The 12,360-nt window shown below is 41.4% G+C and overlaps 1 protein-coding gene across 1 annotated transcript in view; it reads left to right on the top strand.

Moving 5' to 3' along the window:
* Positions 1–12,360, top strand: part of wdfy3 (WD repeat and FYVE domain containing 3) — a 136,428-nt gene that overhangs the window by 75,524 nt on the left and 48,544 nt on the right. The window contains 7 exon segments of the mRNA XM_053324968.1: positions 124–342; positions 1,550–1,734; positions 4,914–5,145; positions 5,965–6,125; positions 9,619–9,730; positions 10,577–10,767; positions 11,615–11,767. Of these exon segments, the coding sequence (XP_053180943.1) occupies positions 124–342; positions 1,550–1,734; positions 4,914–5,145; positions 5,965–6,125; positions 9,619–9,730; positions 10,577–10,767; positions 11,615–11,767 (1,253 nt within the window).

Genomic DNA, 12,360 nt, shown 5'->3' with positions numbered 1-12,360 from the left:
CCGGTTCTGGCCCACGGGCCTCATGTTTGACCTCCCTGTTTTAAAGCATGAAAGAAAACATCTGTGTCTAACTTTCTCCTCTTCCTCTCCTCTCTCCTCCCTCTCTTTTCTCTCCACCTCCAGGGGAGCGCTTGTTTCCTCCTCCGTCAGGCCTGAGCTACTCCACCTGGTTCTGCGTGGAGCGTTTCAGTTCGACCTCTCAGGCTCACCCGGTCCGTCTGCTGACCGTCGTCCGTCGGGCCACTTCCTCCGAGCAGCACTACGTCTGCCTGTCTGTGGTGCTGTCGGCCAAAGATCGCTCGCTCACCGTCTCCACCAAGGAGGAGCTGCTGCAGACGTACTGTGAGTTTGAGTTCAGGACCAAACATATAAAACAAAAAGCTCCATTAGTTGAAATCAATATGTTCACTTAACGCTGAGACGTTATCCTTTAAACAGGAAGGAGGGGAGAATTAATTATTTTGATGTTACTACTTATCTCATTTGAACCCAAGTAAAAACATTTCTACATGTGTTTGAGTTGTAGGATACGTTGCCTCTGTTAAGGAAGGAAAATATGGAAGGAAAGAAAGGTGGAAGGAAGGAAAATATGGTAGGAAGGAAGGAAGGAAGGAAGGACGGACGGAAAAGAAGATACAAAGGAAAGATGGAAGGAAGGACGGAAAAGAAGATACGAAGGAAAGATGGAAAGAAGGAAGGAAAAAAGGAAGGATGGATGGATGAAAGGCAGGAAAGAAGGAAGGAATGATGAATGTAAGGAAGGAAAAGAAGACAGGAAGGAAAGATGGAAGGAAGAAAGGAAGGAAGATTGAAAAAAGACAGGAAGGAAGGTTGGATGAAAGGAACAGAGAGAAGGAAGGAAGGATGAAAGGGAGGAAAGAAGGAAGGAAGGAAAGAAGCAAGGGAGGAAGAAAGGAAGGAAGGAAGGAAAAAAGACAGGAAGGAAAGATGTATGGGAGGAAAGAAGGAAGGAAAGAAGCAAGGGAGGAAGAGAGAGAGGGAGGGAGGAAGAAAGGAAGGAAAAAAGACAGGAAGGAAAGATGAAAGGAATGAGTGAAATCAACATGTTCACATTATAACTCTGACCCATTAAAACATTAGTACTATAATAATAGTAATAATAATTAGTACATGGGTTATAAATGGTTTGGTCCGTGCTGTAAATACTGGACCCTGCTTGTGTTATTATAGATATTGGTGATGATGTTATATATGCAATCAGTACATTTCAGCCAAGAAAATAAATATTTATCCTGTATTTTAATGTAGAAACTGATCATATTTTGTGTTTAGAAGTTAAGATAATGCCTTGTTAATATTGTTTAGGGTGGGGACAGAGTAAGGGTGCTACAGAGGGACATTTACGTGGATATATAACCCTCTATGAAGCTCTATGAAGCTCTTTGAAGCTCTATGAAACTGTCCCATGTGGGGTTTTCTCAGTCAGTAAACCAGACTTATTGTTTGTACTTCTACTCCAACCCCTCTGACTCATTGACGTCGCCCCTCTCCCCCCTCCCCCCCCCCCCCCCCCCCCTCCCCTTCAAAGCAGCGGACGAGTCGAGTGAAGAAGCCTCCTTCTATGAGATCCTGCCCTGCTGCGCTCGTTTCCGCTGCGGAGAGCTCATCGCCGAGGGCCAGTGGCACCACCTGGTGTTGGTGATGAGTAAAGGCATGCTGAAGAACAGTATGGCCACTCTGTACATCGACGGCCAGCTGATCAGCACCGTCAAGGTAACGTTATAAACTGGATTATATCTGATGTGTGTGTGCCGTACATTGACCCAGACATTTCCAGGAACAGTCTTCCTCAGCAGTTTCCTGGACGGACCGAGTATCTAATGGATACTGATACTCACCTCTTATTCAGTGTGTAGCAGATATCATAATACAGCTGATATTATCTGTAGCTTAACTTATAATATGAAATCTCACTGTTATAGTTACTCATGTACAGTAAGGGGTGTTTTTTATATTTCCAAATTAGGGCCGAAAGTAATTATTTATTATTATATATTATTATATTTCATCAATTTATGAATCCCTTAGTTTTTTAAAGTTCCCATTTTCATCCTGCTCCCAGTATTTGGTCTAAAAAAAATAAAAAATTAAGGTTACATCTTCAAATGTTCTTGTTTTGACCAAAAATCCAAAGATATTGCATTTATAATAATCCTATTTAACGTGTAGCAGATGGCACAATACTTTTGATATTATCCATAGGTTTCCTCCTAATATGAAATCTTACTGTAATAGTTACTCATGTACAGTTGGGGGTGGGTTTTATATTTCCAAATTAGAGCTGAAAGTAATTATTTCATCATTATTTCATCAATTTATAAATCCCTTAGTCTATTAAATATGAAATTTTAGAGTTCCCATTTTCATTCTTCTCATATTTGATCTAAAATATGTTAAAAAAGAAGCAAAAAAATCAAGGTTACATCTTCAGATCTTCTTGTTTTGACCAATAATTTACAATATTATAAAACAGAGATAAAATAAACATTTAAGAAGCTACAATACCAACATGTTTGTGACTTTTGCTTCATAAATAATTGATCAATAATGAAAATAGCTGTCCATAAAATCCTTATTGATTGTTTTAATTGATTATTTTAATGAATCATTTCATCATTATCATAAATATACATCACCTACTAGAGAGGAGTTACTCAGAAAATGCAAATGAGTAGATATCAGTCTTTATATCATTGTCATCTCACATATATTAAAGTCTATTTTTAACCCTTACATACTGTTCAAGGTACATTTGACCCATTTTTTTTACATTGTACAGCTGTAAAAACACTTTTATTTTTTTATACACATTTATTTTTGCCAGATTTTTCCTAAGGTGACCCACAATATACAAAAATTGAAATAAAATGCGTCTATTTTTTAAAATTTTGTGCAGCTCATAACCCAAATATACAAAATTAATGTGTTTATTAAAAAAATATAATCTTAAATCAGCATTCAAACATTATTCATATTTTTCATATTCTATAAAATATTTAACTAGACCATAAAATAGTGAATGTATGTAAGATTAATCGAACGTGTGTTGATGGCTGATGGGGAATTTTATGAATGTGAATTGGTGCAGAGGCTAATTATGAGTCAGAATATGAACAGTACTGTATGTAAAGGGTTAAAGAAGGTTACTATCTTTATAAAGCGACTCAGAGTGAGTGGCTTGTTTTATATTATTGATGATAAACATTAGTAAGCAAGTAATTTTTACATTAGAGAGATGTAAAAAAAAAACATATACACATTTTATTTTAGCCAGACTGTTCCTAATGTGACCCACAGTATACAGAAATTGTAATAAAATGCTTCTTGTTAACAAAATATATATATATACAGTATATTTACAAATATGCAAAAATTAGTGTGTTTATTAAAGAATAAAATATAAATAAAAAATCAGCATTCAAACATATTCTTCATATTCTATAAATAGTGAATATTAATGTCTTCTTTCCCCCTATAAGATTAATCAAACGTGTTTATGACTGATGGGGAATTTTATGAATGTTATATTATGTAAGTATGTAAAGGGTTAAAGAAGGTTAATATCTTTATAAAGCGACTGAGAGTGAGTAGCTGTTTTTTATATGATTGATAATAAACATTAGTAAAGTAGAGAAGTGCTTTTATTATAATTATTATTACTATTAGCTGTAACGTTATGTAATAGAACATAAGCCGGAGCACTTTCCTCTACACTGATATGATAAGCATCACAAATATACAGTAAACCAGGCTTTGAGGAGCGCAGTGGTGCGTTACCGCGGGCAACAACAGCCTGTGATGTGGTCTCTGTGGTTTTAGTGACTTTAGAGTTGAGACGGCAGAGCAGCGGAGCGAGTCGGCAGACCACAAGTCTCAGCTTCTCCTCAGAGCCGCTGATAAGAACAGCTTCATTTCCTGCTGACGTCCACACACAGGAAACACTGGGCTCGGTCACGTGTGTCTCTGTGTGTGTGTGTGTGTGTGTGTGTGTGTGTGTGTGTGTGTGTGTGTGTGTGTGTGTGTGTGTGTGTGTGTGTGTGTGTGTGTGTGTGTGTGTGAGTGTGTGTGTGTGTGTGTGTGTGTGTGTGTGTGTCAGAGTTTTGGTTGTGGTTTTTTGGATCGTTGTGCACAAAGTTCACAGTTTTGTCTTTAAAGCAGTTAATCTTAAAGTAAGCCCTGAGGTCAAGGGGTGTCAAACATGCGGACCGTGGGCCAAAATTGGTCCACAGAGGGCTTCGATCTGGCCCACCTTCCGTTCTCCCTTTCTCCCTTTCTTCCTTCCTTCTTTTTCTTCCTTCCTTCTTTTCCTTCTTTTCCTTCCTTCCTTCCTTCCTTCCTCCCTTCCTTCCTGTCTTCTTTTCTTTCCTTCTTTCTTTCCTATCTTCCTGTCTTCTTTTCCTTCCTATCTTCTTTTCCTTCCTTCCTTCCTTCCTTCCTTCCTTCCTTATTTTCCTTCCTTCCTTATTTTCCTTCCTTCTTTCCTTATTTTCCTTCCTTCCTTCCTTCCTTCCTCATTTTCCTTCCTTCTTTCCTTATTTTCCTTCCTTCCTTCCTGTCTTCTTTTCTTGTCCTTCCTTCCTTCCTTCCTTCCTTTCTTCCTTCCTTCCTTCCTTCCTTCCTTCCTGTCTTCTCTTTCCTTTCCTTCCTTCTTTCGTTCGTTCGTTCGTTCCTTCTCTTTCCTTTCCTTTCCTTTCCTTTCCTTTCCTTTCCTTTCTTCGTTCCTTTGTTCCTTCTTTCCTTCCCTCCTTCCTTCCTTCCTTCCTTCTTTTTCACCTTCAAACTACAAGAGATTCAAACCAATAATATGCTGTGATCCAGTCATAAAACTTTTGTATTCTCTGATGTCATAATATAAATCCCTCTCTTTCTTTTTTCTCCTCCCTCTCTTCCAGCTTCACTACATCCACAGCGCGCCGGGCGGCTCCGGCTCCACCAACCCTCCCGTGTTGAGCACGGTGTACAGTTACGTGGGAACGCCACCGGCTCAGCGCCAGCTCTCCACCCTGGTGTGGCGTCTGGGGCCGAGCCACTTCCTGGAGGAAGTGCTTCCCGCCACCAGCGTCGCCGCCATCTACGAACTGGGCCCAAACTATGTGGGAAGCTTCCAGGCCGTATATCTGCCCTGTGAGTGGAGCCCATGATCCTCATCTCACCGTCTAGACCAGAGGGGGGCAAACTGCTTTTAGGTCAGGGACCACAAACAGCTGGAACGAAGGAAGGAAGGAAGGGAGAAAGGAAAGGAAGGAAGGAAGGAGGGAGGAAGGAAAGGAAGGAAGGAAGGAGGGAGGAAAAGATGTAGAATATGGAAGGAAGGAAGAAAGAAAGGTTGGAAAAGAAGACAGGAAGGGAGGAAGGACCGATGGAAGGAAGAAAGGATGGAAAAGTTGTTAGGAAGGAAAGATGGAAGGAAGGAAGGAAGAAAGAAAGGTTGGAAAAAAAGACAGGAAGGGAGGAAGGACAGAAGGAAGGAAGGGAGGATGGAAAGAAGGAATGAAAAAAGACAGGAAGGATGGAAGGAATGAAGGAAAAGATGGAAGGAGGGAAGGACAGATGGAAGGAAGGAAGGAAGAAAGGTTGGAAAAGAAGACAAGAAGGGAGGAAGGACAGATGATAGAAGGAAGGAAAAAGACAGGAAGGATGGAAGGAAGGACAGATGGAAGAAAGGAAGAAAGAAAGGTTGGAAAAGAAGACAGGGAAGAAAGCTGGATAGAAGGAAGGAAGTGAGGGAGGGAGGGAAGGAGGGAGGAAAAGAAGACAAGAAGGAAATTTGGGAGGAAGGACAGATGGAAGGAAGGAAGAAAAGACAGGAAGGAAAGTGGGACGGATGTTTGACCCCCCTGTTCTAAACCCTCTTACTCTTCTCTTCATCTCCTCTTTCTCTTTCTTTTTTTAAAATCTGTTATTTAATCTTTCTAACTTCCATCTTTCTTTCTTCTGTCTCAGGTAAAGACTCTAAGACAGAAGTGGCCCCTCCGTCTGCGGTTGCCTTGGTACCAGAAGAGAAAGTGTCCTTCAGCCTCTACGCTCTCTCCGTCTCCACTCTCACCGTGGCCAAGATCAGAAAGGTCTACAACAAGCTGGACAGCAAAGCCATCGCCAAGCAGGTACCAACCCAAACCCAGTAGAGTCACAGTCAGGAAGGTTTCTATTAAAGCAAGAATAAATAAGAAGAAAAATAAATAAATAAATAAAATAAGTAAATTAAAAAGTAAATTTAAAAAAAATAAAAAGAAGGGTTGCAGGCTGTTTCTAAAACATCCTTAACATTTTCCTTAAAAAGTTGATCATAAATCCCAAAATAAAATCTTAACTTTTGGCTTTTACTCGAGAAGTGGAAAACCTTATGAAGTTACTCGTTACTCGTTACTCATTCCTTCCTTCCTTCCTTCCTTCCTTCCTTCCTGTCTTCTTTACCTTCTTTCATTTCTTCGTTCCTTTATTCCTTCCTTCCTTCCTTCCTTTCTTCCTGTCTTCTTTTCCTTCCTTCCATCCTTCTTTCCTTCCTTCCTTCCTTCCTTCCTTCCTTCCTGTCTTCTTTTCCTTCCTTCCATCCTTCTTTCCTTCCTTCCTTCCTTCCTTCCTGTCTTCTTTTCCTTCTTTCATTCGTTCCTTTCTTCCTTCCTTCCATTCGTCCTGTCTTCTTTTTTTCTGTCCTTCCTTCCTTCCTTCCTTCCTTCCTTCCCTCCCTCCTTCCTTCCTTCCTTCCTTCCATCTTACCTTCAAACTACAATAATAAGAGATTCTCATAAAACTTTTATAGTATAATACAACTAGTATGAAACAAACATCAAGCTTACATATGTTTGAAAGTTATGTGTTGATATTATATTATATATTAATTAGTATTAATAATAATATCTGGAGCTCAACATTTCCCCCTCCCAGTATTAATGCCAAACAGATGCAGCGACTCCCTTGTTGTTATTACTCATGGGTGAGTGCTCGGATTAAAGCGCCAATTTTTCAGTTTAAGCAGATTAACGCTGTTTTAAAAACCTTCATAATGTTTTCCTGAGGAGGTAATTAATTAAGTCCAGTATAAATCACATATCACCTAGCATTAAAACAAAAATCCCAACTTTTAGTTTTTACTCAACAAGATGACTCATTTTTTTTACTTATTGGTGACGGCTATGTTCACAACACATTTTTTCCACAGTGACCCAAATAACAACTCCGATGACATCACAATGAAAAACCAAAAACACTCAGTGTAGCATACAGTATGAATCCCTCCCAGTGTCAGAGTCACACACACGCAGCTACTCCCTTAATGAAATCCATGAGTGAGTTCTGGGATGAAAGGGTGGGATTCTTCTATAAACAACATGTCTTTAAAAAATATATCATAGTGGTTTTAACCTTCCTGTCGTCCTCCCGGGTCAAATTAACCCCGTCTGTTTTGACTGTTCCTTCTTTCCTTCTTTCCTTCTTTTCTCCCTTCCTTCCTTCCTTCCTTCCTTCTCTTTTGTTCATTCCTCTCTCTTTCCTCCCTTCCTTCTGTCCTCCCTTCCTCCCTTCCTCTTTCCTTCCCTCCTTCCTTCCTTTCTTCCATCTTTCCTCTGTCCTTCCTTACTTTCTTCCTTCTTTCCTTCCTTTTTCCTCCCTTCCATCCTTCCTCCCTCCCTCCTTTCCTTCTTTCTTCCTTCCCTCCTTTCCTTCTTTCTTTCTTTCTTCCTTCCTTTCCTTTCCTTCCTCCCTTCCTTCTTTCCTCTGTCCTCCTTTCCTTCCTTCCTCCTTCGTTTCTACCTCTCTCCTTCTTTGTTTCCTCCCTCCCTCCTACCTTCCTTCCTTTCTTCCTCCTTTCCTCCCTTCCATCCTTCCTCCCTCCCTCCTTTCCTTCCTTCTTCCTCCCTTCCATCCTTCTTCCTCCCTCCCTCCTTCTTCCTTCCTTCCTTCCTTCCTTCCTTTCTTCCTTCTTTCTTTCCTCCGTCCTTCCTTACTTCCTTCCTTCCCCCTTTCCATCCTTCCTCCCTCCCTCCTTTCCTTCCTTCTTCCTCCCTTCCATCCTTCCTTCCTCCCTCCCTCCTTTCCTTCCTTCCTTCCTTGACTCGAGGACAACAGGAGGGTTAAAATAGTAGGATGAGGAGGAAGTTTCTATTGCAGAGTGAGGATGTGATTATTGTAGGAACTAGCTCTGTCTCTATTCTTTCTCTCTTCTTTTAGATTCTCTAGTTTACTGTCAGATTGAAGAGTTTTGTTTAACCCTTTAACTAAAAAATGAGGTATAGTTTCTTTTACATGAGACCTATTGACCATAATTCCCAAAATAAAGTGTAAAACCTGTGGTAATAAGATGGAAAGAAGTTGGCTAATAAGGTCTAACACATAATAGAGTGATAATTTAAACCTTATGTTTTATAAACAGTCAAATCCAAACTGGGTCAGTTTTGATTTAGGGAGGGCAAAAGTTGCACGTTCAATAGGAAGACAAGAGGAGGGTTAAGAATCTGCTTATTTTCATCTGACTAACATTGAAGACAGTGCAGGATACTAAGAGTTGCATGTAAGGAAACTGTCAGCTCTAAAAGTCTAGTCTTCTCCAAAAATGCAAATAAACGAGTAGATCATTTTCTCGTAATCACTTCTTTTCACTAGAAAAATAAACATTGTCTTGACCAGCTGTGACTGATCTCCCTTTTAGGAGGAGTGTTGTTTTACTGAATTGGATTACGTCATGCTAGACTGATGTAACCGACTATATACTCCCTCGGCCTCAGCGCTGCAGAGTGCTGTGTAGATCTCAGTGCACACATTTTGCAAGATTGCAAAGTTTGCAGAGCAGAAAGATTTCTATCTTAAATAATAAATAAATATACGTTTAAAGAAAAAAGTGGAGGTTTTTGCTGCTGCTCACTATCTATATATATATATAACACACACATATGCACGCACAGTCCATCCTATTATCCCACCAGAAGTGTGTGTGTGTGTGTGTGTGTGTGTGTGTGTGTGTGTGTGTGTGTGTGTGTGTCCTTATCTCACTCCCCACCTGTCAAGTTATTTCCCAGCCTGCCCGACTTGCAGAAAGTGCCGAGGCAGCATTCTTGCTACAGCCGAGGTCCGTCATAAAGAAGCAGGAGGCTTTTTGTTTTATTAGCAGCGGTTAAGAGAATAGAGACTTCTTTTTTATTATTAAAGTAAACACGTTGACATAATGTTATTTTCTTTCTTAACAAAGCAAAAGAAAAAGCCAGAAGATTAATTTTTAGTGTTCACGTTTGCTTTACTTGCAGAATAAACAGAGCTCTATTTATATTTTCCTAAGAGTGTGTGCCTCCCTTTTGCTATTTTAACCCTTTATTTATTTCTAATTTGTTATAATAATGAATAAAAGGCTTTTAGAGATTCAGATCCTGATCAGCAGAATCCAGCTGTCAATATTAAAAGCTAACCCGTCTTTAAAAACAACCACATCAGCAAGAATTTAAAGTATAAAAAACCCAATAAACAAAGAATATGTTGAATAAATTAGACAATGACAAATGGAAATGTAGGAGAGTGTAATGAATGTGGCATTTTAAGAGTGGAGTCATTTGTTTTTGCTTCTGTGCAGTTTTTTTAGGTCAACTTTGCTCGTTTTTATTTCTTCCTTAGCTCGCTGTGTCCTCTCATGAAAATGCAACACCGGTGAAATTGATCCACAACGCTGCGGGCCACCTCAACGGACCGGCTCGCACCATCGGAGCCGCCGTCATCGGATATTTAGGTAAAATAATGTCATGAAATCACCGACATCAGAACTTTAACCCTCCTCTTGTCCTCAGGTCAAGGCAGGACAGAAGGAAGGGAGGGAGGGAGGAAGGACAGGAGTGAAGGAAGGCAGGGAGGAAGGAAGGAAAGGAAGGAAGGAAGGAAAGCAGTAAGGAGGGAGGGAGGAAGGAAAGAAGGAAGGCAGGAACGAAAGAAGGAAGGAAAGGAGGAAGCAAGGAAGGAAAGGAGTAAGGACGAAAAGAGGAAGGAATTTAGGAGAGAAGGAAGAAAGGAAGGAAGAAAGGAAGGAAGGAAGGAAAGGAGTAAGGAGGGAGGGAGGGAGGGAGGAAGGAAGGAAGGAAGGAAAGAAGGAAAGGAGTAAGGACGAAAATAGGAAGGAATTTAGGAGAGAAGGACGGGAGGAAGGAAAGGAGGAAGGAAAAGAGGATGGAAGGAAGGAAAGGAGTAGGGACAAAAAGAGGAAGGAAGTTAGGAGAGAAGGAAAGGAGGAAAGAAGGAAGGAAGGGAGGAAGGAGGAGGAAGCAAAGAAAGAGGGGGAGGAGGGGAAGAAGGAAGGAAAAATTAAAGACAGAGGGAAGAAAGAAGGAAAGAAGGAACAGTCAAAAGAGAAATGGGGTCAATTTGATCCGGGAGGACGACAGGAGGGTTAAAAACAACATTATTTACTTAGAAACATATATTTTGATCCCTCGTGTTGTTTTATATAATCCCTCTAAATAGCAAAATATCCTAATTGTATCTTTTTATCCTTTATATTTTATTTACTCTGTGAAAAGCTCATGAATGTAAATTGAAACTGTCACATTTAAACCTTTTGCTCTTCTCTCTCTAATCCCTCCAGGTGTTCGTGCTTTTGTGTCCAAGCCCGTAGCCTCCAACCTGCAGTACGTAGGCGGGGCAGCTGCCATCTTGGGGCTGGTTGCCATGGCGTCGGACGTGGAGGGGCTGTACGCGGCCGTCAAAGCGTTGGTGTGTGTGGTGAAGAGCAACCCGCTGGCCAGTAAGGAGATGGAGCGCATCAAAGGCTACCAGGTGAGAGACTGAGTCACATGACACGTTTTATATTTAAATAAAAACACCTACATTAGATATAAACTGGTAAGAAGTGGTTTTATCTGATTGATTTTGGGTTTTAATAACTTTTTATTGACAGATACTAAAAGTGGCAGCTTTATTTTGAAGTAAGAAGGAAAGAAGGGAGGAAAGAATGAAGGGAGGTAGGGAGGGAGAAAGGAAAAGAGGAAGAAGGAAGGAAGGTAAAGAGGAAGGGAGGAAGGAAGGAAGGATGGGAGGGAGGGAGGGAGGGAGGGAGTGAGGGAGAGGAAAAGAGGAAGGAAGGAAGGATGGGAAGAAAGGAGGAATGAAGAAGGAAGGAAAGGAGGGAGGGAAGAAGGGAAGAAGGAATGAAGGAAGGAGGAAGAAGGGAGGGAGGGAGGGAGAAAGGAAAACAGGAAGGGAAGAAGGAAGGAAAGGAGGGAGGAAAGAAGGGAAGAAGGAATGAAGGAAGGAGGGAGGGAGGGAGGGAAAAAGGAAAACAGGAAGGAAGGAAGGAAGGAAGGAAAGGAAGGAGGAAAGAAGAGAGGAAGGAATGAAGAAAGGAGGGAGGGAGAGAGGGAGGAAAAGAAGAAGGAAGGATGGATGGGAAGAAAGGAGGAATGAAGAAGGAAGGAGAGGAGGGAGGAAAGAAGGGAGGAAGGAATGAAGGAAAGAGAGAGGAAGGAAAGAAGGAAGGGAGGAAAGAGAGAGGAAGGAAAGAAAGAGAGAAGGAAGAAAGGAAGGAAGGAAGGAACAGTCAAAACAGACGGGGTCAATTTGACCCAGGAGTATGACAGGGGGGTTAAACATGTGTTCTTGTTGTCGTGGTGTGTGTCTCCTGCAGTTGTTGGCCATGCTGCTGAAGAAGAAGCGCTCGCTGCTCAACAGTCACATCCTCCACCTCACCTTCTCTCTGGTGGGAACCGTCGACAGCGGCCACGAGACCTCCATCATCCCCAACTCCACCGCCTTCCAAGACCTGCTGTGTGACTTCGAGGTGAGTGAGCGCTTCAGGGACAAATTAAACTAGATTTTGTATATTTATATTTTAATAATAAATAATGAATTCCAGCTAAACATCCATTATCACATTATCACATTATCACTTTGCTCCAATTAGAAACAATACCTGTGAGAGTTGCAGGTGTATTTTGGGGTTGAATTGGCAGCTGTGAAAGTTTCCTGAACCTTTTAAAAGAAACTGGGCCAATCTTCCTTCCTTCCTCCTTTCCTTCTCTCCTTAATTCCTTCCTCTTTTGTCCTTCCTTCCTTCCTTCCTTCCTTCCTCCCTTCCTGTTTTCCTCCTCACCTTCCTTCCTTCCTTCCTTCCTACCTTCCTCCCTTCCTGTTTTCCTCCTCACCTTCCTTCCTTCCTTCCTTCCTACCTTCCTTCCTTCCCTGCCTTCCCTGCCTTCCTTCCTCCTTTCCTCCCTCCCTCCCTTCCTCCTTCCTTCCTTCCTTCCTCCCCTTCTTACTCCTTTCCTTCCTTCCTTCCTTCCTTCCTTCCTTCCTTCCTTCCTTCCTTCCTTCCTTCCTTCCTTCCTTCCTTCTTTCCTTCCCTCCTTACTCCTTACCTTCCTCCCTTCCTCT

This window comes from Scomber japonicus, chromosome 9 (assembly GCF_027409825.1).
Source record: "Scomber japonicus isolate fScoJap1 chromosome 9, fScoJap1.pri, whole genome shotgun sequence".
Classification (NCBI taxonomy): domain Eukaryota; kingdom Metazoa; phylum Chordata; class Actinopteri; order Scombriformes; family Scombridae; genus Scomber; species Scomber japonicus.
The sequence above is the reverse complement of the archived record's forward strand: the minus strand, read 5'-3'. Positions and strand labels throughout refer to the sequence as shown.